Source organism: Frieseomelitta varia, unplaced genomic scaffold (genome assembly GCF_011392965.1).
Source record: "Frieseomelitta varia isolate USP_RPSP 00005682 unplaced genomic scaffold, Fvar_1.2 scaffold_289, whole genome shotgun sequence".
Classification (NCBI taxonomy): Eukaryota; Metazoa; Arthropoda; class Insecta; order Hymenoptera; family Apidae; genus Frieseomelitta; species Frieseomelitta varia.
The window spans coordinates 144,207-170,537 of record NW_025110022.1 but is presented as its reverse complement, the minus strand read 5'-3'; the positions used below and the strand labels follow the sequence as shown (position 1 = coordinate 170,537).

Genomic DNA, 26,331 nt, shown 5'->3' with positions numbered 1-26,331 from the left:
TATCAAGAATGGTTTTAATTTCGTTTGTTCATAAATTTGATATTTCATAAATTTAATTTCCAACTGTTTAAAAATGATATTTAGAAGTTATGTTATATTAAATTTATGTGTTAAATTATATAGATTCTATCACCTAAAAATTATTACAAATTTTTCAAGTTTAAAATTCATAACATATATATACACACACACACACACACACATTATTCTAAGAACTATACTTTATAGTTTTTTCTTGCAAGAATTGAAATATTGTGTAAGCATGTAATGAAGAATATATGTTTAGACATATTTGGAATAATTGAAAAAAGTTTAAAAGAGCGGATATATATGAAAAATTGAATTATAGATTTATATTATAAAAATATAACAGAAATTTAAAGTTAACTCCTAACAAAAAAACTTTCACAATATTTTCTGAAGCAAATTAAAATTGCATTTAAGAATATATAAAAAGGATGTTAATATCTCGGATTTCAAATTTCCTGCATTTATAAGCATTTTTTGGCTTAATTAAATGAAAGTTACATTATTATTTTTATTATCATTCGTAAATTGTTGTCAAATTATAACTGTGTTATAAGTAACGAAATGAAAATCAAGTTATATCACCCAATGAGAAATACAAGAAGTAAAATGTATGTCACAGTACAAAAGGATTTAATTTACTATACATTTATAACTAAATAAATATAAAATGAGCTGTGTGGTCTGTGAATAGATTATAAAAATATATCTGTTGTATAGGATAATTATTTGCTTTGTAGATAAATGTAAAATTTTTAATAAATATAAGTTATTGTACAAATAAGAATGTAAACAACAATATGAAAATTGTAAAATGTTAAATACCATAATTGAATAAAAATTGTATACAAATAAAAGTTTGGAAAATTATAAATTTTATTTATTTATTTTAATTTTTAAATAGTACAATTATGAATAAAGTATAAGAAATACTATATATAAATCTATTTACATTTATTATGATACAAACTTACATACATTTTATATTTTTACAAAACAATCACTTTAAAACTATTTTTTTAATTTCATGACAATCAGCAATTTTATCTTGAATATATTTTATAATAATTTGTATATTTTTCAAGTATTTATTTGTTGAAATATTTTCAGTAATCTAAAAAATAATAAAAATTAAATATTTAACTTTTAATAATTATAATTATTATATTCTTAAAAAAAATTCATATTATTGCATACCATTAAATCTGTAATACTAAACGTTGCATCTGAAACAGTTTTTTTTACTTTAGAATTAAAAATACCAAGACATTTCACCCAGACAATATCACTATTATAATCCGCAATATCCTTGTACAATTGTACACAACATTCCTATAAATGTAAAATAATAATATAAATCGAAACGACATTTATATGTAAAAATGTTCGTAACGTCAAAATTTACTTGTAATACGAAATTCTGATGTTTGTCAAGGTATGGCTCTACAATACTTAAGACATTAAATGTTTCTCGTTCCTGAAGATGTAAATTCTTTGTCATTTGCCCCAAGGTACAAAGTAATTCTTTTTGTAATTTATAAGTTTGAGTAAATTTATATATACTCTCAGAGCTTTTATTGTAACTTTCATTAACAGAATTACTCAGAAACTTTGAGAGTGCGGGTAATACTTGTCTAAAAATTATAATAATTATTGTTGTAAATATATATAGAGTATAAAATATAAAATACATACTTCAACGTTCTATGTCGTATAAAATCTTTTGAAACACGAGCTACCACATTTAATAATTGCCATGCTCGATTAATTATTAATACATTTTCATCGTAAAATCTATCCACTAGTGGGTGCCAAAGTATATGCACAATGGGTAATAGTTGATTTTCCCAATTTGTTAAAATCTCAAGACCTTCTTGTATAGTTGTCATTGCAATCAATGAAATTTCTATTTCTTTAGATGGTAAAAAATGTGTACAATGTTTTAGTACATCTTCAACTATTTTAATGTAAAGTGGTATATTTTCTTCTTTTTCTAGAATTTTTATTTAATATATTATTATTTATAGTAATTTCTTTTTATTATTGATTTTAATAATGTATATTTACCTTCTTGTTCTATAGAATTTTCTTGATATTCATTTTCTTCTATTTCTATTTTTTCTTCTTCATTCTCCTCTTTCTCTTTAATATCACAACATTGTTCTATATCATTTATATCTTCATCAACTTTTTTTGCTTCACAATAATCTGATAAAAATTGAATAATTTTCAAAGATTCACTTTTAGCTGTTGAAGATTCGTTTTTACTTTGTTCATGTACTATTGGCACATGTTCAGAATTTGCAAATTTTTTAGTGCATTTTATAAAAGTATAAAAAATTTTTAAAAAAGAAACATAAGAATTTCTTTTTTGAAAACTGTTATTTAGTTGTGATAGCACATCCTCAACAATTTGTTTCAAACAGGGTAATACATCCATTGTACTATATTTCATAACAACTTCAACCACATCAAGTACATTAGGATTATGTTCTACTTTACGTAATTTTATACCAACATGATATGAAAAGTAGTCGACATTTGCACGTAGAAGATCTCCTACTGTATCATGTTGCTGAGATTTTGCAATTTGTTCGAGAGTTTGAGTACCAACAAAACTGATTAGACTATGTCCACTACCTAAAGATATGTAAATAATACTTTTCATGTAAAAAATTCTATTATTTTGTCATTTCTTAATTATATTGATATTGATATAAAAATTAATAATCACCTGCTCTTTCTATAACAAGATATAACGTATTAAGAAGAAATCTATCATAATCACGTTTCAAATTTTGAGCTATTAATCCCAAACCTTCTAATAATAAGCAACATCGTACCACATTGCTTTGTGCAACTTGTAAGGATGTATCTTTACTAATTTCAATTGGTGGATACCAAAATTCAGGATTTATATAAAACTCAACAACCTCTTTATAAATTGATAAAACTGATGAATCCTTGACAGGCACTAAAATATTTAATAACATTTAATGTATCTTAAATTGTCCTGAAACAGAGAATTATTCAACGTACCATACATTATCCAGTTCAATAATAAGATTAACTCCTTTCTATGCTGTGATGCATTAAGCATAAGATCAAGAATGGTATCTACTAAAATTCGAAGATCTCCAAATTCACCTAAATATTTACATATTGCAATAACTCTCGCTTCACACGCATTATTTTGGATAAATTTAAATTGTCTCCACAAATGTGATCCATATGAATATGCTGGATCATCAAGATCTTTAACATTTATTGCTTGCAGAAGAGAGACATTACTATAATTTATTTCAGATACATATACGAGAGCCAATATTAATCTATGAACGTGAGGTGCTGACATCATAATATGAGGCAATCTCTTTTCTCCAAGAAGCTTTAAATAACCAGCAATTTGATTTAAACAAGCTAACTGGTCACTATCATCTAAAAAGTAGAGATATTTTGTTAAACTTTTTTTTTTATATTATTTCTAAATAATAGTAATAATTGCGATATTGTCGTACCAGACTTCCTGATAATCCTAGGTAATTTTGTAAGCAAATCATAAAAATTTTCTTCTAACAATTCCACTAAGGACTTCATATTATTACCTTGTATGAAATTTGTAATAATTGTATTTAATACTTCATCAGCTTTGTCATGTACTGCTGGAAATTCATCTTCAGTTAGACACATCAAATACTCTATTAATAATATAATATTTGGTTTCATATTCCTGTTTAAAAAAATATATGTAATATCCTTTTAGAAATGTTTAAAAAATAAGATAAAGTATTACCTAGGACATGATGTAAGCAATAAATGAATACTTTCAACTAGTTCTTTTCTAACTTTATAGTGAGAATGTCTTATTAATACATGTAATTGTTGAACAAGTATACTAAGTTTAATTGCGCAAGCATTAAACCATTCTTTATTCCTTGTTGTACTTTTAAGATGATTCTCTAATTCGCTTCGATTTTTCATATTTGGAAAAACACCTACATTATCAGTTGGATCAATAGGTTTTTCATTATTTATTTTGACTAAATCACTTAGTGATGGTACGTAGTCTTCTTCCTCTTTATCTTTCATTGCAAGAGATATCACCCTGCCCCAAGCTCTTAGAGCTATCTACAATTTAGTTGATATAAAATCTTGATATAATTAGAAATGATAATCTGAATTTTTAGAAATTTCTTTCTATTACCATCGTAAGTTTATACCCTTGTGTATCACTTCCTGTAGCTATTTCTTGCAAACCACTGACAATTCCAGGTAAAAATAACATAATAATATCAGCAACTTGATCATGCCATATAGGATCAAATCGATTTGATTCATCATTAATTTGACATAACGTCATTACTGTTTCAACAGCTTCTAATCTAAAAATTTAAAAAATATAACCATGTATTCATGAATTATTGAAAAAATATATAACCATATATTCATAAATTATTGAGAAAAAAAAGAAATCAATAGATTTTCATTATATTTACCTAAGAAGATTGGATTTTTCATTTCTTCCTATTGTTATTGATAATAATATCCCTTGTCCTAGTTTAGCAGCATTTTCTTTTGTATATATCTGTTCTAAAACATTTGTGAAACAAGAATTTATCAAAGTTTTAATGCATGAGAGTACTGCTATTTTTAGTTCTTCATGTCCTGTGATTACTGTAAAAATTAAATATAAGTTACATATAATATAATTTGTAGTAATATAAATTAAAATAATCTGTTAAAAATAATCTTATTATTAGGCAAAATAAATAATGAATCAAAAAAGTGTATTCCAATACATATTGTATTTACCCATATTTTTTTGAGTTTTGTCATAAATTTGTATTAAAAGGCACGAATATAATTCAGTGAAATATTTTATGTTTGATATCTTCGTCCTGCATATTAGTGCTTGAGTTGTTTTGACTAATTCCTCTTTTATGTTTCGACTGTGAAGAATTAAGAATACTTAATTGTATTTATTGCATTAAATAAAATACAAATTTATATTTATTTAAATACAATAATCTCCAGGATTTATTAAAATAAATTATAATCTATAATCATTAATAATGATTAAATAATATATATGATGAATTAATTACTACATAGCTGCATTAATTTTTATATTATAAAATATAAAATACTTTACTTTAATGTGTTATTTGGTAGATGCACAATGAAGGGAAATAAAATATATTCAAACAAATCTTGAATAACTTTGTCTGAGATTTTTGGAAAGACATTGGCAATATCACGAGCAATTTTTACATTTGGATTTTTCATTAAAGCATCACAAAGTGGCTTTAAGGTAGTAAATGCTTCTTGTATTTTAAAACGTTCCATTTCTTATTTGAAACAACAAAATCTTGCAAATTCTAAATGACACTATCGATGCACTTTGTTTTAAATACGTGTTGATACTTACTCACACGAATGCAAATATATATATATATATATATATATATATATATATATATATATGTATATATATATATATACGAAGGGATTCAAAAAAACATATATTATCAGCCTCAACATTATTCTTATTATTATAAAATATTGTATAATAAACTACAGAAAGTATAGAATTTTAAAAATAATAATGTTATTCAAATTAAATTTGAATTTGAATTTAATTTGAATTTAATTGAATTTTGCTTTTGAAATTTGTATTTACTATTTATGAAAATATTACAACAATTGATGCATTTTTTCATAATAACGAAATGTACATTAAAGAATAATTTAGAAATTTTTTGGCATCATTGTTTGTTTAATGTAATTAAAATTCTATTATAGGAAAATAGATCTAACGCTTTTACCAGCAGTCAATAAACTTCTCAATTGTCATTCGTTAAAGGAGAAAATAAATCGTCCAACCTAAAATAAACGCTGTTTCATTCAGATAAAACGATTTAGATATTTCTTTTGTATTTATCACTAAAAGATAATCATTTACTTTTTAATAAACGTTCAACAGCGAATGCTATTGTTATGCATGTTAATACGCCAGATATTTACAATGTGATTAATCTACTACCAAACAAAGAAAAGACATGTACAAGTTAAACATTTTATTATTCTTTCACTATTTTGCAATTGTTGCAGTTTCTGCTGTACGTATTAAATCTATTTTTTGTTATCTATAATATATTCTTAGAATATCTCTTTGTTACATTATTTACAACGTAAAAAAATCACTTGAAATTTAATGAGTTCTAATATAGTGTATGTACTTTTGTGTATATAAAACTGTAAATTTGTTTCAAATTGTTTATGTAATTTAAGTTTTATGAGACAATGAAGTGTTTTATGAGACAAGAAGTTTATTAGTACATATTTTATGCAGGATATATCAGTAGTGGATGACAATTTTTGCGTAATTCATGAACCTGTTTTGAAACTTTTTTCTTACAACTTTACAAGTCTCACAAGTACAAAATATATTTCAAATAATGAGTTTTTCAATGCAACTATACGTTTGCAATTATGTTCTCCACTGAAAGAAAAATGCAATGGGAAAGATGGATATGCAGTTTGCTTGACAAAAAACAAAGAAGAGAAAGGAATAGGTTCTAATTTTATGTATATACATATATATAAAATATTGAAATTGATATCTATCTATGATAAAATAATTTTATTTTCTTGTAGGAAAAATGCGTCCAAAGGTGAATATAAAAAATGGGACGATAATGTTTGTATTCACAGGTGATGATTGTACAGCTGATACTAAATACACTGTAAATATTATTATGAAATGTGATTATGAGGCTGAGAATAATTCTCATCCAGAATTATTTTCTCATGTATGTATTGTATATAATCATACATACACACACACACATATGTATATATAATATAAATTTATAATTTATTATTAATATTTTAGACATTAGAATTATGTAATATATATATGATGTGGAAAACTGCTTTTGCTTGTGGACCTCGAATTAAACAAAATTGTACAGTAACACATAATGGATTGCATTACGATCTATCACCTTTAACAAAATATTCACAAAATTATGTTGTTCATACGGGTAATAGAATATCTTCAAAGATTATATTAAATATTTGTCACTCTGTAATATTTGAACACAATGCTTTGTGTCAATTACGTTCGGGAGCTTGTTTACAGAGTTCTACAGGAACTGAGTATGGATATTTTTATTTTTCTATAAATTTTCTATAAATAATTTGTAATCAAACTTATACATTGACATTATGCATATATAGATAATTATTATTTTATTACAGATATGTAAATTTGGGTGATGTTCATGACCCACCATTTATAATAGATGGAGCACTTAGACTTGAATATCAGGATGGAGATTTGTGTAAAGTGAGAGATATTACAGAACCACATATTAAGACATCTATCTTTTTTATATGTGATTTTGAAGCTTTGGTAAATATTATAGTACATATTATTCACTAATTCAATATTTGCATTTTTTTGTAAGTCTCTATTTTTGATTAGGATACAGTTCCAGAATATACTGGAGGAAGTGAAGAATGTCACTATCGAATAATGTGGAAAACTGCAGCAGCTTGCAGTGTGGAATCTTTACGTAATCATAGTACAGCCACTGCTGGCAAATGTACAGTGACTAATCCTCTCACAAATTTTACGTAAGGTTAAACTAAAAAATTTGATTTACACTTATATTTTAGTTCTTAATAAACATTTGATTTCAGATATGATTTGCGACTTTTAATGAATAAAAATTCTTATACAATAAGAAAAAATGGCACAGAATATAAATTTGGAGTATGTAACTCACTTGTGAATTTATGTGCGTCAGGAACAGGTTATTTAAATTATTTTATATCTTTCTCATTTATTTTTTAAACATAATTATACTACTATTTTATTTGTCCAATTTGTTATTGGATTATATGTATTTTTGTTTTCACATCTAGGTGTTTGTCGTATTAATTCATACACATCCATGGGAAAGGCTAATACAAATTTAATGTGGGAAGAAGGTGGACCATATTTAAATTATACAGATGGAGATGTATGTAAAACTGGACAACGACGTTACACAATTATTGCATTTATATGTGGAGCAGAAGGATCTCCTGATGGACCACTTATTATGGAACAAGATGATTGTCAATTGATTATACATTGGAACACTAATTTAGTTTGTGGGAATAGGGTAGATAATAATAGACAATTATTTACTTAATATTTCAAGTATATATGTTTTTGAATCATTACAGACAAAAATTTACACTTTGTAGGTAAAATGTGTGACTGATGATGATGAAATAAATTTAAGTTCATTGATAAAATCTACCAATAACTATGTCGTAAAAATAAATAAAACTGAGTTTCATATAAACATATGTAGACCTCTTATTTCTGTATCAGGTTTAACATGTGCTCATGGCAGCGCAGTTTGCAAAACTTCATTAAGTTCGGATAATGAATATGTAAATGAGACCGTAAGTAATTAAAAATTTTTAAAAATCTATAATTACTTTTTTTTAAACTGAAAATGATAAGTATTTACATAGAGTTTAGGGTTTCCAAAAGAAAGTCCTGTATTAAATAAAAACCATGAAACTGTATTACGTTACGTGGATGGATCTCCCTGTCCTGAGAATCCAAAAAAATCAATTTCTTCCAATTTTACATTTCCGTGTTATAATAATGATAAGGTAATTAATCGATATTTATTTATACAACTATCTGTGATTTTTAAAGAGGAGTATTGTATAATTATATATTTATGATTTCAAGGGATTTCCAGAATTTAAAAAATATGAAGACTGCACTTACATTTTTGAGTGGAAAACAAGTATAACGTGTGGTGCTACAATGGGAAATTGGACTTCTCCCTGTATAATAAAAGATCAATTACTTTCACATGAATGTAATCTGTCTTTATTACATAAAAATGAGAAAATATACTATGTAAGTCTAATATTTTCTGTTTTTTGTAAATTAATTTGATAAAATTATAAAACCCAATTGAATGTTTATTATTAATGTTTTCATTAATGTAAAATTTATAAATTATGAGTCTTATACGAAAGAATAAAATAATATATTTATTAATTCTTTGAAAACTCATTTCACTTGTTGTAGGTGAAGAATAAACAAGGAAAAGAATATAGTATAAGTATATGTGGAGAAAAGAGCTGTAATGGTTCTTCTGTATGTCAAGGAAATAATGGTTATGGATCACTGACAAACGTAATTTTTGATTATGGTAGAAATGTTATAAAACTTCAATATTCTAACGGTAGCAAATGTGGAAATAAAAATAGTAAGTATGTACTGTTTATTTATTGTTGAATTATAAATTTTATATTATTATTTTTATATTAATTAGATTCCTACACATCCGAAGTACGATTTATATGCAACGAGTCTATAGGAATTGGCACACCAAAGCTGTTATGGGTAAGTTTTTACAATATGTGTGAAAGATTATACGAATATTTATTTCTCAGGTACGTTTTTAATAATATAATAAAATTGTTTTAACATTAAAGAGTACAATACAATAAAAAAATCATTAATTTAAAGTGAGATTCTTTATTTTTCTAGTCAAAGTTCTTAATGTCTTTATGATTTTTTTTTTTATTAAAATATTACATCTAATGGTAATTATAAAAAAAATTATTGAGCTCACAAAATTGAGCAATAAAATAGCGATTGTATAGTAACATAACATACATATCTATATACATATGATCTTAATCTTATCATAGTAACAGAATTTTAACACAATGAATTATTTTATGTATGTATATCTAATTAAATCTCATGCAATTTTGTTTATGTAATATCATTATAATTTACGCACATAAGAAATAGACATTAATATATGTAAATGATAAATGAAAATTCATTGCATACATACATAAAGTATACAGTACTATAGAGAAACAAATATTATTTGATGAAAATTCTGATGAAAAGTAATTAATTTAATATTTATCTTATTTTTATAATAATAATCTACTTTACTAATAATGGGAACACATTAAAAGTTAAAAGCTATTCAAAATTATAAAAAATCTTATTTACTACAATCTATCTATCTTTTAAAATCAAGTTTGTTCAGTCGTTGTATGTAATTTGTCTTTAACGTTTACTTATAGTGATATTTAAAATTTCACAAAAGAAATTTATAAATTTAAAAATGCGATGATACATTAAAGGCTGTAAAGAATTTTCGACATTGCACTACGCATTAAATATTGATCGAAATACTTACTCAAAAATTTAGACTTATGATAATTTCAAGCCTGAAATATTATTCAAGCATGTTCATTACTATTACATATGTATATGTGACGTGATCTGATTTTGTCCCTTCCGGTATCATAGATGATAGACATCGTTTTTCGAAAGACAAATATATGAAGCTTACATTGAATCTTAAATATAATCGCACATGTATAACACATTGCATAATGTATTCAATTTACCTATTTATACATATTATACAAATGAAATTCTGCATGAATTGCAATGATCGATTTTCTACACATCAGCTGGCAGCGGATATGTTTTATTTTCCATTTGAATAAAGTCGTAGAAAAATTCACATTAAAGGCACAAAATGAGTAATTTGGTTTTGCTGAAGAAATATTTCCTTCTTGAAAATGTTTCGTATATTCTTAAACATGTACAATGATCCCACTACACGGTGGTACATTGTACTTTGTTAAGATTATGTTTTATTAACTCCTCAGTCGAAAGAATGAGTTTAGTACTACAATCTGTTGGAGACAAATTTCCTAGATGCTCTTTATTATTTCCTTCCTTCTCGTCGGATATAAATATTTTAAGAGAATCTGCCGGTGGAGTGCTCGCTGCAGGAGGTGTTTCAGGAACGTTGTTTGTATGAATTAATTCTTTCTTCTCGCCGCTGATTTGTATGCACGGTTGATGCTTTGCAAAGATTTTCCTTCTTATAGCGTTCTTTATCAGCTCTGGGGAATGTGGTAACGCATATCGCAGTTTATCCCAGAACCAAGGATCACCCCATTTCACGTACGTGTTCATGCTCAAGTACGCCTTGAGTTCTGGATCCAAGTCGTCAGTGGGGCCGATCTCTCCATACAAAATTAAAATAACTCTTGCTCTCCCTTCGCTCAGCGCCTGACTATGCGCTGCTCTGAATTCCATTCGCCCCCAAACACTCTCCAAAAAGTTCGGTGATAACACTACTATCGTTCGCCTAGAATCCTGTACGGAACGTGCAATTTGTGTCGGTATCCATTCTCCAGCTAACCAATCGCGGAAATGCAAACACAGTTTAAACGGTCTTGGACCAGTTTCTAGCTGTGGCACCAGCTCATTCACAACAAAGTCTTCGTCCTTGTGAGAGTAGCTTATGAACGCATCGTACAGCTTATCCTTGTCCAATTCGTCTTCGGTTACTAGCCACAAGCACAGCTGATGCGCGTACAACCAAACTTTGATCTCTCGTTGATATCGGTAATAGAGTGCTGCTAGTAGACCGATTATCAGACCAGTGATAGCTATGGTCGTGCTCACCACGATTATTATCAAGGTGTTTATCGGACAGAGATCTGTTGCTGTCATCTTCACCATCGATACGTCCATATTTTCGCAAGTAATTTCCAAGGAGTCAGGGATCTCTATAACTTTCGTTTGAATGAAATTGAGAAAATCTCTTGCGTCGCAATCGCACACCCATGGATTTCCGTGTAATGTCAGCTCTGTCAATGAAGTATTTTTCATAAATTGCAGAACGTCCAAGTTTAATCTGCTGATGTTGTTGTTATGCAGTTCCAAAACCTGAAACATTCAAAATTTGATTTCATTCATTGATTATATTTACTAACAAAAAATGACAATGATGTCGCATTGATAGTACTGACAATTAATCAGATGAACTAAAAGTCAAAAGATCCACCCCTCCCCCCCTCAAAAATAAAGGAAATTTATATTTTACGTACCTTCATGTTCAATGGCAATTCGTTGACGGATATTTTATTGATATTATTGTTCGATAGCAGCAATTTAGATATTTGTACGTCATCCAAGCCGATTTCAGCCAACGGCACCATTGTGGTCAATTCGTTGCCCGTGAAATTTAACTCGACATTGCGCGATGGCAAAGTTTTGATATTTCGCGGCACACTTGTCAAATTCTTGTACGAACAATCGATCAAAAATGTTTCGTCGTCGCGTATCAACCAGCACGTACAGCTGTCGGGACATGGGTCCAATATTTGACACTTTAATTGCTTCGATTTCAAATCTGTTACTTCTATGCCTGCAAGCCTGTCTGGAGTTTGACACGTTAAATGTTGCGGTATTATGTGGAAATAATTCTGGACGTAAGGGTGCAGTCTTCCATCCAAGTAACGAAGAAAGTCGTATGCACTACAGTCGCAGTTAATAGGATTAGCCTCGACGAATATCAGTACATCGCGTGGAACCTTTTGATATTTCGCTATTTCCTCAACGTGAGCCAGGTTGATGACTTTTATCTGATTGTGCGTTAAATTCACTTTAATGTTGTTGGATACGAATTGCAGATCCTCGACCTAAAACATGTATGAGATTCAAAGTTTCTTAATTAAGAGACAAACGTAACTAAAAGATTTGTTAATCTTTCAGTAATATCTCCATTGTCTCACCGATAGTTGCGTTATTTGGTTAAACTGCAGGTCTAAAATTCGCAGATACAAAGTACTTATGACCCAATCACCGAATATCTCCGAAATGTTGTTCCTGTCCAAATATAATTCCTCTAATGCGGTACAACTATGGAAAGGTGATTTCTTTCCGTAATCATCCCAGTAAGGATTGCTCGTCGAGGTATTGAACGTAAGATAATTGTCAGAGAATACCGCGATCCGTAGTTTTGGCATGAAGTTGAAACTCATGTCCTCTATTTCTTTCAGCTTGTTTTCAGACATGTTCAGATAATCCAGTGACTTCAAACGGCTAAAAAGAGTTCTGAAATGTGTAAAATAAGAGGGAGATTACACTTTCGTATCTAGACGATAGCAAATGAAAATTGTCCTCTTCAACATTGAATTATTTTAACTTCATTTGTACCTGGATATCGAAGTGAGATGATTCTTCGACAAATCCAGCGTGGTCAATTGACTCAAATCAAAGAATATCTCATCGGGCAGCGAGGTCAGCTCGTTAAAATTGAGTAGCAACATCGACAAGTTTTTCAAGTCCTTGAAGAGGTCTTCGGGGAGCGATTCGATATAGTTCCTTTGCAAGCTAACGTTCGTCAGTGAGAGGCAACCGCGAAACAAATCAGCCGGCACTTCCTTCAAACCGTTGCTCCTCAACTCCACCGCCCTCAGCTCCGTCAAGTTCGCGAACAATCCGTTCGGCAGCCTCGTCATGTTCCTTCGATTGCTATACAAATTCACCGTCTTCAAATTGATGTTGTGCTGGAGCAAACCCTCCGGCAACGACGAGAAATTGTTCCAAAACAGATTCAACGCCTCGAGATTCACCAGCTTTGCGAAAACATCTGTGGGCAACGTGGCCAGTTCGTTCCCGTTCAGATCCAAAGAATTCAGAGTCTCGAGTTTGTCGAACGTGCCCGGCTCGATCGTCGTGAACTTGTTCTGCCATAGATTCAAAAGTCGTAGCTTCTTCAACGGGTCGAAGATGCCTGGCTCGATGCTCTCCATCATGTTGTTACCTAATTCAAGCACCTCTAATCTCGGCGTGTAGCTGAAGATCCCCGGTGATAAGCGTACGCGATTCTCGCGCAAGTCGAGCCAGACTAGTTGCGACAGATCGGCGAAAAGATCGCTGCTGAGGTTGGTCAGGCCGTTGCTCGACAATATTAGTCGTCGTAAATTTGGGAATCCCTGTAGGTGCTTTCTGTTCAACGTGCCGCTCAAATCGTCGAACGACTGAAACGCCAGCCTCTCCACGTTTCGTACACCGAACTTCTTGACGATCTCTCCTAGAGTCAGACTCGTCGGTAAAGTGCACATCTGGAAGAATATGTCTTTTACGTCGTCCGTGGATGTCAGCTCCGATATATTGAAACTGTCCCATTGTGGCGAGTTGTGGCATTGTGTCTGGAAAAAAAAAAAATAAGAATATTTTTCTCGTGAGATTTTTCATCGAACAAGTCCATCCACAATTTATATGAATTAAGGATTTTTTAGCTGCTTATATCGAAGCGAACGGTTAACGTTATAGTGGAGAATTTATTCTTCATGGCATGTTGTGGCTAAAGAGAATTTTCTGTTGCTTGATGATGATTGCGATAGCTGTTTCCACGTAATTGTTGTGTAATGGAAAGTGAAAGTTTCGGATCCCGATACGAAATTAAATTGAGAGGCGAAGCGTGTCTAACTGTCTTTCGCGTTTAAATTCATTTCAATAGTATAAATATAATTTTAACTAATTCCACAATTTTATTATGCAAGAAAGAGGCGTAATAAATATACTCGCTTGAAGCAATTAATACGTTTGAGGAATGGAGTGGAGAAGGAATGGAATGGATATCAAAAAATCGATTTAGAATTGATGAACGACACAAAAAATGATTTCGACGATCGTTAATTTATCTCGTATCGAAACGAAACATGATAAAGCTTCATTATTTAATCGTACCACTGACGTGGTAATTTGTTGACACTCGCTGGTTGAAAAGGAACATTGTACTTGTACCCATATGACAGATTTGAAAGACGAATCATTTATTAGATCCAAACGAGTTTATTCATGTTTTCACGAGCCAAAACCATAAACTAAAAAAAAAAAGTAGAACCTAAAGTGGTGATATACTGGCCAAATATTTTACTTTGAATATTTTATATGCAATTAAAGAATTTTCTCCGTGTAAAAAAAAAAAAAAAAAAAAAGAGGAGGAGGAATATGACTTGTGTATTTCCTCTATGATCTTCAATCGTGAAACAAAAAAAAAAAAAAAACAATAAGAGAACAAAGTGTTGACACGAGTATGCACGAGAAGAGAAACGAAGCAAAAAAAAAAAAAGGAAAAAAAAAACTCTCCATCAATAAATATAATCAATGGCAGAAAGATATATAAAGTAATAATTATAAGAAAGAAAAATATGTTGCGTGGAACTCGCGAAATGCGAGCTTGATACGATATTACGCGCGACATTATAGCCGACGTTCCGTTCTCGGCGAGTGAGTGGGACTCTCTTTGAAAAGTATCAATGAGTCATCACTCGCATTGCTTACCTGAATAAAGTCATGCTGTTGAACGGTCACGACGAAGGACGATCTCTCGTTCATGGGACAGTGTATCTCGTAGTCTCCGTTGATTTTCGAAATGCAGCTGCAGCCTTGTTGCGGCGGGCATTGCCTGTTGAAGGCGTAGCACGTCGCAATGACGATGCAGAGGATGATCGAACGTCGTAGAGAGTAGTAGTCGAGTATCATTCTGCCGAGTTTCCCGCGACGTATGTACGATCGACGTTACGCCTGCCAACAAGAAACAATAAAGGTTATTTTTTTCTTTTATTTCCTATGAAATCGCGTCAAGTATCTTTCGTCGGGACGAAAACTTTTGAATAACGAAAAGAAAGAGGAATCGGAAACGGGAAGTAGCAGTACGACGAGTCAGATTAGCGTGGTTCTATCGCGCGATGATAAGGAAACTCGCAGTTCGCAGATCGTAAATCGTGTGTATACAGTGGGTCAAAAAAGTGATACTTGGCGCACCTAGCTTTTTTGGCGATATCTTTGACAAAAGCAAATGACGTATGAACAAAATCTAATTTTCCATAAATGGTTCACTGCGTGCCAAAGCAATTTCCAATAATGAGTTATATATACGACATATACACATATATAAATATACATATTATTACATATACACATATATAATATATATATATATATATATATATATTATTACAAGAAATATAAAAATTCGAGAGTTAGAAAAGTAAACTAAACTAAAATTATTTTAAACCTATTTAAAAGTAAATTAAAGTAAACTCGACCATTAGAAATATTTTATATTTTGGTAGAGCTGCAAAATAATAATCCCATATGTGATATATATTTATTTTTGATTATTTTTGATTCTTGAATTTTTATATTATTTGTATTATTTGCTACTGTGCACATTACTTTTGTATGTATTATAGTATTATATTATTTATACATATATAATATAGTATTATATTATTATATAGTAATATTATTATATAGTGAAATATATAGTAATATTATTATATAGTAATATAGTATTATATTATTTATGGAAACAGAGTTTGTTAAAAATATTGCAAGAAAACTAGGGGCGCCAATAGTTTTTTGATCCACTGTATATAAAATGTGGTTATTTCTTGTTTCTCGGAGTATCGTACTCTGTCGAACAGAATTTGAAATCGTTTGAAAATATCTCGACTCAAACAACTGCGGCGAAAGCTGCATTTAAAATATTTTAATTTACTATGTTAAGCAAACCGAACATCTCACGCGTTTATCGGATTAACGTTTGCATTTATCTTCGTCAAATACGGAGAAAAACGATCGCTAATATTGTCGGAGCAAATATTTAATATTAAAAATATCATTGCTGCATACGTCCACAGACTTTGCTCGAAATGATTCATAAATGATTTGTTGTTCATTTCGGTTGAAAAGCACATTTTCAAAATAGCGTTAAACGTTAACTTTTGTACTATGTTTTCTTCCGGTTGCTTTAAGAAAATGGATCCCGCGCATTGCCTTCTCAGAAATTTATCAATGAACCGATAAAAATACGTTTCGATACTCCTGTTTGCAAATATCAGGGAAAAATTCATTTTTACTGTTCGAACAGGGTGTTGACATATTCGTTCCCTCATCTCTCTTATCCAATTTTATCTATATCAAACTTTATTCTTCGAAGAACAAGAAGAGTAAATCAAACAAACAATCTGCTCGGAAGTGCTCTCTTTATTTTCTGTTTCCTTATTTCAGAGAAAAGATGTTGCGTTGATCGTGTGAATCACCGTAATCTTCGGATGATTATCATAAACGGGAGGGGGGAGAAAGGTCATTGTTCTAAAAATCAATTAATTAAATTCGGCAACGTTTTAATAATCTGCAATCGTGTCTGTCGATCACGAGGTGTGATTACACTCGTCGATCATTGATTCGCCGTAGATTCGATCGAATCGAGAAATTGTCGTTTGGATTCTTTCACGAAAGGAATGTCGAAAGATCATGCTTGCCACGTATCAGATCCTTCACAAGCGTACAAAACGTAGATACATTCGGGCTAACGACCCGGACAACTACTACACACACGAGTTCGCTAGAAATGAGACACACCTCGTTCCGCGGCTCGTTGCAAGATAAATGCGTAACGCATATACGGGTATGCGTGTGAACATTGACGAAGGTCGAACGTGATAAGTAGAGTGTGAATAAATTTTCGCACGGACGCACGATAAAAAGAACGGCAGTAGCAAAAATTTGTTTCTACCTACCGAACGTTGTAACTTCGACTCGATTAAGATATGTGTGTATTTGTGCCAAGGCACATATTTTTCGTGTAGGAGTGAGACTCTAGTGCTTTCAGCACTACTTTAATAAATGGTTTGTTATTGTTGAGCTTTGCAAGTTGCATTGTGCTAACGCGTCACGTATATATTTAGCAAAAAAAAAAAAGAAAATGCAAAAAAAGGTCTGAACTCAAATCATGTAAGATTTTAAAAGTTCGAACAGACTTAATTATTAAACTTCTACATTTAAAGTTTATCTTAATTCAACATCGAGGTCGCAATCATTTTTTTTTTTTTTTTTTTTTTCTATAAGATCCATGAAAAGATATAACGCTGTTATCCCTAAGGTAATTTATTCTATTAATTTTAAATTAAAGATCAAATTATTTTCTTTAATTCAAGTTTTTGAAAATTAAGATTTAATAATTTTTCGAAAAATCGAAAATGTAGAATCTACTTTACAGAACAAGATGCCTTTGTTACTGTCGAAACCGTCGTTCGAACTAATAAGAATAGACACGATCAACTTTTCTGCTCTGGAAATTATTTAATTTAATCTACGTAATTATCAAAGTATATTTAGCGTAACTTCTATATCCTGGAAACGAAAGATAATGAATAGCAAGATAGAAAGATCGATGACAATTTTTTTTTTTTTTCATTATTTCTTACACATGTTTATCAAACAATTATGAAAAATGTTGACTTTCGTATAAAGTTACACGCCTGTCGATATTTTCTCGTTAGCGTGATGTTATTAAATTGCAATTAGTGGAATAGTCAAGACTAGATCAGTACATTTAAAAAAATGTTGAATAAAGCTTGGCAGCGATCTCGAAGTATAACGGAATAACACTTACGTATTTCGATTCCCTTCACGACCCAATTTTCCAACTTTTAGAATATCACACTGACACTTGGGGCACACAGAGTAGATAATGATCCTAGTTAGATCCAAAACACAGACGAAAAACATCGCGAGAGATTTGCAAAATGATTTCCGTCTGACATGAAGATACGTTTTGATATATTTGTTTATTGACAGTCATGTCCAATTTACGCAGATGACCGATATACTACAGATTAGATATTTCAGATTAAGTGTTTCATAATTCGTCGTGATCATTATTATAACCATGACCTTCCAAATTGTACTATTCGTAATTGAAATGTTTGATTTATTAATATGTTACCTAATCTGTATCTATGATAATATCTAATCAATTAGATAGAGCGATTGCACGATGCTTAAATCGAGAACAAATCAGTAACGATGGCGAGACACAATGTTCCTAATTAAAAACATATCATTTTCCTTTTTTTTTTTCTTAATAAATTAATAAATTTAACTGTAGTTATTTACAAAGTTGCTTTAATTAGAGACATAATTTCTGTCAGATATTTTCTATTTGGATTTCATAAGAAAAGATTTATTTAAATTTTTTTATCTAAATTTATTTTATTTAAATTTAATTTAATTTAAATTTAAGTTTTAAAACATCAACCGTATTCTTCGAATCTCCAAAATAATTCGAGAGAATATTTACTTTATGTATGTAGGAGTATGTCTGTTACGCAGTCGTTGTCTGTCTCATTGTGATTACGCTTTTGAATCAACAGACGTTTGATAAATTGATAAATTCGTTTTTCCTAATTCCACGGCTTGTTGTCGTTAAATTGTATAGTAGAGCGTTACACATACGCTGTTGAAAAATTTCAAAAAATCAGATACAATCTTAAATGACAAAGACAAACAAAATACACCTTGTATGATGATATTTTTAGCGAATAATCCCTCTCCATTTTATAAAAAGGAAAATGTACGAATTAACTAACATAAACAAACTAACAAAAAAAAAATAACTAACATTTTTTTATAAATTCTAATTTATATTATAAAATCACTAAAATCTTCTAAACATACGAATGATAATTGCTTCACGCACATTCGCTCCATAGTACAGCAGAAAATCTCATCTGAGAAATAAGACAATGTAAATATTTCTACGAAGTCATTCTTCGATTCCAAAGAATAGCGGCTATAAATACAGCTCCGTTCGTTATTTTCCTCTCTTGGTTTTAATTACTTTTAATTATTCTCTCAAGCGATTTATTTGTCGCGGGCGAAATTAAATTTCTGCAGCTTGTTTGCGGTGAATTATTTCGTGACTCTTTGAATTAATATTTCCGCGATAATTTCGAGTTAGATAATCGCGAATTGCACGCGTCTATTAGTTGTCGTCGTCGCGGCTGTTGCGCGCACAGGTGGAGAGGCAATGTCGATTTTGTTAAACCAAGGTCGCTTCGCATTCTCTTTGCGAATTCTCTGAATGGTGCTCCGTGAATCCTGTCCAAGTTTGCTTACGTATACACGCATACTAAATAAGAAGAAAAGGATTTTATCCTCTCCAAAAAAAAAAAAGTCTAAAATAAATAATGGCCAGACAGAGCCAAGAATTATCAGACAGAAAAAATGATAAATAAAAATCCTCTTTCAAGCGAATTTATTATTAATTCGCCGATTTTACTTTCTCTGTTCTTAATTAAGATGAATAAGAGAAACAACGCTGTGTTTCCAACTATGTATTAAATTTAAGAGTAAATTTAATAATCGGAAACAATAAGGTACCTCGCGTAATCTATTTCTCGTCTTTTGCACAATGTAACCAAGATACGAGAAAGTTGATAAAACACTCGAGCAGGTTAACACGAGCTACAGTTTATTCAAAGACGTAACAATGATTCTCCTGTGAACAATGATGCATTTATTTGCATTGCATTGTTCCCGTAGCGTATCAAATAAACTTTATATTGTTGTATATATAGTGTATATATAGTGTATATATAGTGTTGTATATATACTTACTGTTAGATCGTTCAATCTATATTTAAAAACGCGTTTCAACAAAAACTTAAAATACCGGAATTTGTTTGTATGTATGCTTGATTTTTAAAATACACCGCTATTTATATTTTCTAGAAATTAAATGAAATTAACAACTTCGTTTATGTTATATCGAGATAGTTTTTGCTCTTTTTGCTTCTTACAAGATCTATTTCTCTGAAACGTTTCAACTTCTACCCGTTGATAATTGGTACCAATTGAAAACCCACTAATTTACTTGCTCGTACCTATTTTCCTCATATTCTTTTTGATTTTGTCATTTTACATGTTCTAAGTGCAAAATATCACATTGCAATAAATCTGTATTAAATACGAAATACTATGCGCTAATATATATACGATAGATGGAGCCCAAAAATAGAATGTAATATCTTCCCTTTGATAATATACCATATGGAAACTTCATTAAATTTTGCGAATTATACAACTATAAAAGATATAGTAAATATCGTAGACTAAATTCCGAGAAATGCAAACTGTGTAATCATGTAAATAATTCCTGTCGGAAAGTCCGAATATACCGGTTTTTATTGAAAAAAAAAAAAAAAAAAAATAGGCAGTGATTCTCATTATCATACTTGTTTCGTATAAATTATGATTCGATTGTTTCTACGAATTTTAATAATTTTATTTATTTCAGAAACATCGATCTAACAAAACGATCTAATAAAACAGAGATTCGATAGATCGTGGATATCGTAATTATCCCTCTTTCGAGGAAATCAGTTCTTCTCAGGTATCTTGTTAAACACAATAATGTATTAGATGAAAGACACTAAGATATTTGCAGTTGTGAGAGTTGCAATTAATTGATCGTTAAGTGCACCGTCATTCCTCGCCCGCGTTTGAAAACTGAATTCAGATGAAATTTATAAATCTGTTTTCCTTTTTTTTTTTTCAGAAGCTTTAAAATAAAAACCATAATATTTAATCGAATCGAAAAGGTCCAACGTCAATCAACAAAATCACGACATTTTGATTTGTCACGTCGCATGTTGATATTGAAACGATCGAAAGCAGTTGAACGCTACAGCTGTATATAAACTTCCGGTTTAAACAGAAAAAACATTTGTTTATCGTGAAAAAGGAAGAAAAAAAGAAAAAACAATCGTACAACGACACGAAGCCAAGCTGATAGTTACTTATTTATCACAAACTTCGCTAAAGATAGTAACGCCCCGGCAAATTCGCGTGAATTTGATCGATAAATCGATCAAACGGGATAGAAACGGGCATTAGAAGAAAAACGTAGGTTACGTGTGCTTCGCGGAAAACACATCATTGCGCGCGTCAGTTTGCGAATTGAAAAAAGAAAAATGAAAGAATGGCAAGAAGAACGTCTATTCATTCCCGGGTGCAATATGTTTCAAAACAATTTAACAAGACAATAGTTCGCGTGCTTCTATTTTATACAGAAATAATTATTCTGTGTTCGCTGCACAACACCGAGCATGCATGCATGCATGCACAATAACGCGAGAATTCTGGGCAATCGATACAAGCGGAAGTTGTGCTTTCGATCAAGTTTCAAAATCACACGCGACGTAACAAAACACAGTGATTTGACAATTGATATTGGACCATTTAGATTCGATTAAATATTATATATATACGTTTTAAGCTCTAACGCTTCGATACAAGCGGCCAATCGTTTCGAAAACTCAGAAGATCCTCTCACCAGATTCAACGTCGACGATTGTCCGTCGCGATCATTCGCTGTCACCGTTTGTTTTCTTCTCTGCCGCGTCCAGCAAAGATGACCCCGTACGTGGAACACACTGCTCGCTATATATACTTTCACAGCCACGATCATTCGGCAACGAGGTCGTCCGTGTTCGACTCGCGAAGAAACATCACGGAACAGTGACGAACAAATTGCAATCGCGTCGCGTGAGATTCATAAAACGCGAAAGCCAACGAGAAGTGTCGATTCTCTGCGCGCGCGCCGCACACTGTCGTTCGCCGCGAGTCCGAGCTCGAAATGACGGAACGAACAAGGCCACGTGATTCTCGATCCAACGAGTGAACCGAGTCTGCGATGGTGGGATGTACAGCCTGATAAATACACACTGGCCACGCGGAGTGGTGGTGGAAGAGGATCCTAGCGGAGTTTCACAAAAGAAAGAAAGAAAGAAAGAAATTCCCCTTGGGAATTTCTAATTCGCAGGGCGAGAGTGGGAGAGCTTGAAGATAATTTGCATTTAATATCGTTAATGACAACATGACAGACACAGCGCTCGACATGGCCGCCGATGCTCGAGCTATAGTCAACGACAAATATTTGTAAATGTTGCTCGGGGTCGCCAAGGTTGTTAAAAATGATTCTCCTCTTGTTCGCGTGACGTCACGCTTGAAGATAACTCGGGAAAATCGAGATCGAATTGCGTGTTTCTACACTTCATGTGTTACTTTGACTTTTTCTTCAGAGAGTTAAATTACTTTTATGCGAAATATATATATGCAAGAAGTAAACACGAAAATGGTCAACTCGATATTCTGATAATGCGCGGAATTACCGAAAGATTTCTTCAACTGCTGACAGATATTTCAGTATGTTGGGGAATGTTTCATCATTATTAAGTTACCAAGATAGCTTTGAATTTTGTCTCATTTGATGGTTCAAATGTCCATCTGATTTTACCGAGCTAAATAAATATAATGTGACGAAGAGACTGCAGCAAGAACTTCTTATCCATCAGACAAACCAGAAGCCGAATTCCTTTCAAGAGGCTTTTTAGATATTTCACCGAACACGTGTCTCTTCTGGTACTTGTCATCCTGTAAATATTTATCGGGAAAAAGTTATATAGAGACTGTCCCTCTCAACGTATTTTTGAGACGTACAGGAGAAACTATGTACTTTTTTATTATATATTGTTTATAAGTTATTATTACTTATTTATTATATATATATTATATATTTTTTATTATTTATTATATATATAATAAAATAATATATATTATATTAATTAATTATATAATTAATTATATATTTATTATAAATATCTAAATATTTATAATTAATTTATAATAATTAATTATATTATATTTATTAATATATATTTTATTTTATTTTATATTATATGTTATTTTATTTGTTTGTTAATATTTGTTTTTTTTATTTGTTACATATTTTATTTATTTTATTTTATATTATATATTATTTTATTATATATTTGTTATAATTAGAGTTTCAATTTTTTTTTAATTCAATTTTCTGTTCAAATTAAAATTTCTTAAACAAATATTAACATCCATACGTGTAAAAGAAATTTCCACGTACGCAGATGTTGGACGCGTACACGTTTCAAAAACAACGGTGGAGCCATTAAAGATTTTGAAAATTAGTTTTTCGCTGGTATTCCACGCAACTAGATAACAATCGTGCTTTATAATACGTCAGTCTTCCTACGTCATAAAATTCATTCGTTATGCATTTTACGCATTGCAGTTTGCCATGCAATATCGAATAAGTAAACAGCAATAGGTCGCTAAAGACCTCGTAGTCGATGCGACTCTAAACCCCCATATAAAAAAAAAAAAAAAAAAAAAGCATCACCAATCTTGAATCAACACGGGCAACGTTTATAAAAGAACGAAACAAATGGATCTGCGAAAATAAAAATCGTACATACAGAGGCGAAGTATGCGACCAAACTACCGATGAAATTTCTCGATGAAAGTCGAGCGATTTCAAACCTTGGGGAAGAAGTGAACCTTTCGATTAACCAGCCAGAGTCGGTTCAACAGCAGAACGCACCGTGCGAGCAAGCACAAGTGATTTTAAATCAAGCGGGCAGCGGTGTATATTCCGGTGGTAATAAACGTTGCAGCCTCCCGTGCACTTTATCAAATTCTATAGCGTTATAAGCCACGCGGTACACAGCTATGCGTCCTCGGGGAAATAAACTTCGTTTTCCTCGGGAAAGTTCTACCTCCGTAGGAGAAGAATCTCGAGTTTTAAATAAATTAAGCCTTCGTTTCCAAAGGGCCGAGAGCGCGCGAGCGGTTGTTTCAGCCGAGAACAAGAACCTCGCTGAATAATATATATGCCGCGAGGCAACCGAGGAGAAAACCCGTCCGGACTCGAATGAAGATGAGAACAGGAGGGCATAACCATCGAGAGGAAGAGGAAACCTCCGCTAACACAGCCTCGATAAGCGTACGCGATTATACTTCCACGATCGTACGTCCATTGTGCCATTAACCCTTTCATTACAAGCGCTGGATATATAGAGGGTGTCCCTGCGTCGGTAGTGAACAAACGAAGTGAAGGTGATTCCACATGAAATAATAAGTCAGAAGTAAAGAATAAAGTTTGAGTAAGAGTTCGTTTGAGACTCTGTTTTTGTACTCGAACAAATCGACTTTGAATGTTACAAGCCGAAAATTATTTCCAAACTCATTCTAAGTAAATAGGCATTAACAACTAGTCGACATTACGAATGATATCAATGCTGTTTGTGAATAATCTGCATCAAGATTCATTCATGTACATACGTCGCCGTTAAGTGCACGCCTATTCAGAGAATATTCAAAATTTACTCGAAAACAAAGTCTGAAACGAAAAAATTTTTATTCTTTATTTTCGACTTGTTACCTCCTCTTCACTTGTACTACGTAGGGGCACTCTGTATACAGGGTGAATAGAAAAAAAACTATTCATAACCTCTATGAAGAGTAAAAAGTGCTAGTAAACATTAAACAAATTAATAGTTTCAAAGTTATAAACGATTTTTTGTAATTTCAGTTGAAATTCTTGTGAAAAAGTTAGTACACATCCGGGAATCTTTGAAAGAGTAATCCTTTAACTCGTCAGTCTCGATAAGAATGGAACTTGAAAAGCTTGATCTCAATACAAATAAAAAAATTATTGTCAACTGCAACAATTTAAATCGTTTATCAGAATTAGTTAAATTGTTATTCATTTTTGTATCCTATATTCTCCACGATAGAGTAAGAAAATTGTAATCGAGGATTAGATAGATCTATTCTTCAATACTTCATTCGACTGTGAAAAGGCAAGTTAATTACACGTCGACAATTAATAAATTTTTCCATTGAAATCTGCTTACGCTCGATACTCGATATCGCGAGAAACGTGAAAAACATGGAAGTGTTTGCAGCAAGGGCTGCGAACGCTTAAATACATCGTCGATGAGCGTACACGATTTCTTTCGCGCGGCCTTTTCACCCTTTCCGAACCGTCACGGATCGGACGTTTAGACAAGTTGAGTGGCAGGAAGGAAGCTCGATCCGCCACGGTGGGAACAAGATGGAAAAAGAGCCAACGAAACGGGAGAGAAACGGACAAGAAGCGAGATCGGAACCACGACGGAGAGGTACGGCGTCTCGCTGAACTTTCTCAATTAAAAGTTAATTACCTTTCGGCTAAGACCACAGAATTTCAATCGGCAGACGAATAATTGTTCCCTACGTTTGAACTACTGTCGAAGTAATTAACAATGTAAACATTTACGTTCGATTCCGTTCTAGTTTCTTTTCCTCTTTCCCTTTTTGTTTTTCTCTCTTTTCATTTCGTTCTCCACCCTTGACGTTTCCCTTTCGCTCTTTTTCTATATTTTGCTAATTTCTGTGATAATTCTTTCTATTTTCCCTTCGTTTTCTCTGCGATCGATAGTCCTTGCGCCGTTATCGTGGTTGGCTGGCGAGCGAGAAAGAAACGTATCGTCGTTTGATATCGATGTTAATACGACGAGATAGGGATTACACCGCCTGATAGAATTCCAGGAGTACAGGTATCGGTCCGATTCCTTTTGATAGCTATTTCGATTCAAACATTCAGGCGATCTTCCATTGTTTTCTTTTGATAATAATCTCGGAGCTTAACGGGTATCGATCGGGACGGGAGGTAATTATTTTTGATATTTATCTTCTCGACGAGATGTTACATCGACATGAGACACATC

The 26,331-nt window shown here is 31.5% G+C and overlaps 3 protein-coding genes across 5 annotated transcripts; 1 reads left to right on the top strand and 2 right to left on the bottom strand.

The window, feature by feature from the left end:
* Nucleotides 1-115: 115 nt before the first annotated feature.
* LOC122529474 (TELO2-interacting protein 1 homolog) lies at nucleotides 116-5,459 on the bottom strand. Its single transcript, XM_043655637.1, has 14 exons — nucleotides 5,180-5,459; nucleotides 4,840-4,976; nucleotides 4,524-4,701; nucleotides 4,232-4,409; nucleotides 3,821-4,155; nucleotides 3,546-3,757; nucleotides 3,067-3,465; nucleotides 2,762-3,001; nucleotides 2,095-2,667; nucleotides 1,723-2,020; nucleotides 1,433-1,661; nucleotides 1,225-1,359; nucleotides 1,040-1,141; nucleotides 116-133 (listed from the first exon to the last, which is right to left on the bottom strand). The coding sequence occupies exons 1-14, from the start codon at nucleotides 5,371-5,373 to the stop codon at nucleotides 116-118; spliced, it is 3,228 nt and encodes a 1,075-aa protein (XP_043511572.1). The 5' UTR covers nucleotides 5,374-5,459.
* A 310-nt stretch (nucleotides 5,460-5,769) lies between these two features.
* LOC122529488 (cation-independent mannose-6-phosphate receptor) lies at nucleotides 5,770-9,579 on the top strand. 3 transcript variants are annotated; one of them, XM_043655669.1, is made up of 13 exons: nucleotides 5,770-6,146; nucleotides 6,380-6,602; nucleotides 6,685-6,839; nucleotides 6,923-7,188; nucleotides 7,291-7,444; nucleotides 7,517-7,668; nucleotides 7,735-7,847; nucleotides 7,960-8,201; nucleotides 8,287-8,490; nucleotides 8,563-8,706; nucleotides 8,789-8,962; nucleotides 9,137-9,311; nucleotides 9,384-9,579. In XM_043655669.1, exons 1-13 carry the CDS (start codon nucleotides 6,087-6,089, stop codon nucleotides 9,536-9,538), a joined length of 2,217 nt encoding a protein of 738 aa, XP_043511604.1. In that variant the 5' UTR covers nucleotides 5,770-6,086; the 3' UTR covers nucleotides 9,539-9,579. The 3 variants fall into 3 exon arrangements, with proteins under 3 accessions (XP_043511604.1, XP_043511603.1, XP_043511605.1); XM_043655668.1 differs by having other exon boundaries at nucleotides 9,137-9,317; XM_043655670.1 differs by lacking the exon at nucleotides 5,770-6,146 and having other exon boundaries at nucleotides 6,468-6,615; nucleotides 9,137-9,317.
* A 790-nt stretch (nucleotides 9,580-10,369) lies between these two features.
* LOC122529477 (protein toll-like) lies at nucleotides 10,370-22,436 on the bottom strand. Its single transcript, XM_043655640.1, has 6 exons — nucleotides 22,080-22,436; nucleotides 15,236-15,478; nucleotides 13,100-14,097; nucleotides 12,676-12,997; nucleotides 11,989-12,582; nucleotides 10,370-11,827 (listed from the first exon to the last, which is right to left on the bottom strand). The coding sequence occupies exons 2-6, from the start codon at nucleotides 15,434-15,436 to the stop codon at nucleotides 10,703-10,705; spliced, it is 3,240 nt and encodes a 1,079-aa protein (XP_043511575.1). The 5' UTR covers nucleotides 15,437-15,478; nucleotides 22,080-22,436; the 3' UTR covers nucleotides 10,370-10,702.
* Between the last annotated feature and the right edge of the window lie 3,895 nt (nucleotides 22,437-26,331).

Bases quoted from the DNA above. Each gene is read 5' to 3' on its own strand.
- LOC122529474 (XM_043655637.1), bottom strand. From the start codon at position 5,373: ATGGAACGTTTTAAAATACAAGAAGCATTTACTACCTTAAAGCCACTT. The intron at 3,002-3,066 runs GTACGTTGAATA...TAAATATTTTAG, and splicing joins ATTGAACTGGATAATGTATG to TGCCTGTCAAGGATTCATCA. The intron at 1,662-1,722 runs GTATGTATTTTA...TATAATTTTTAG, and splicing joins ATACGACATAGAACGTTGAA to ACAAGTATTACCCGCACTCT.
- LOC122529488 (XM_043655668.1), top strand. From the start codon at position 6,087: ATGTACAAGTTAAACATTTTATTATTCTTTCACTATTTTGCAATTGTT. The intron at 7,445-7,516 runs GTAAATATTATA...ATTTTTGATTAG, and splicing joins TATGTGATTTTGAAGCTTTG to GATACAGTTCCAGAATATAC. The intron at 8,707-8,788 runs GTAATTAATCGA...TATGATTTCAAG, and splicing joins CGTGTTATAATAATGATAAG to GGATTTCCAGAATTTAAAAA.
- LOC122529477 (XM_043655640.1), bottom strand. From the start codon at position 15,436: ATGATACTCGACTACTACTCTCTACGACGTTCGATCATCCTCTGCATC. The intron at 12,583-12,675 runs GTGAGACAATGG...TACATGTTTTAG, and splicing joins ACCAAATAACGCAACTATCG to GTCGAGGATCTGCAATTCGT. The intron at 11,828-11,988 runs GTACGTAAAATA...TGAATGTTTCAG, and splicing joins AATTGCCATTGAACATGAAG to GTTTTGGAACTGCATAACAA.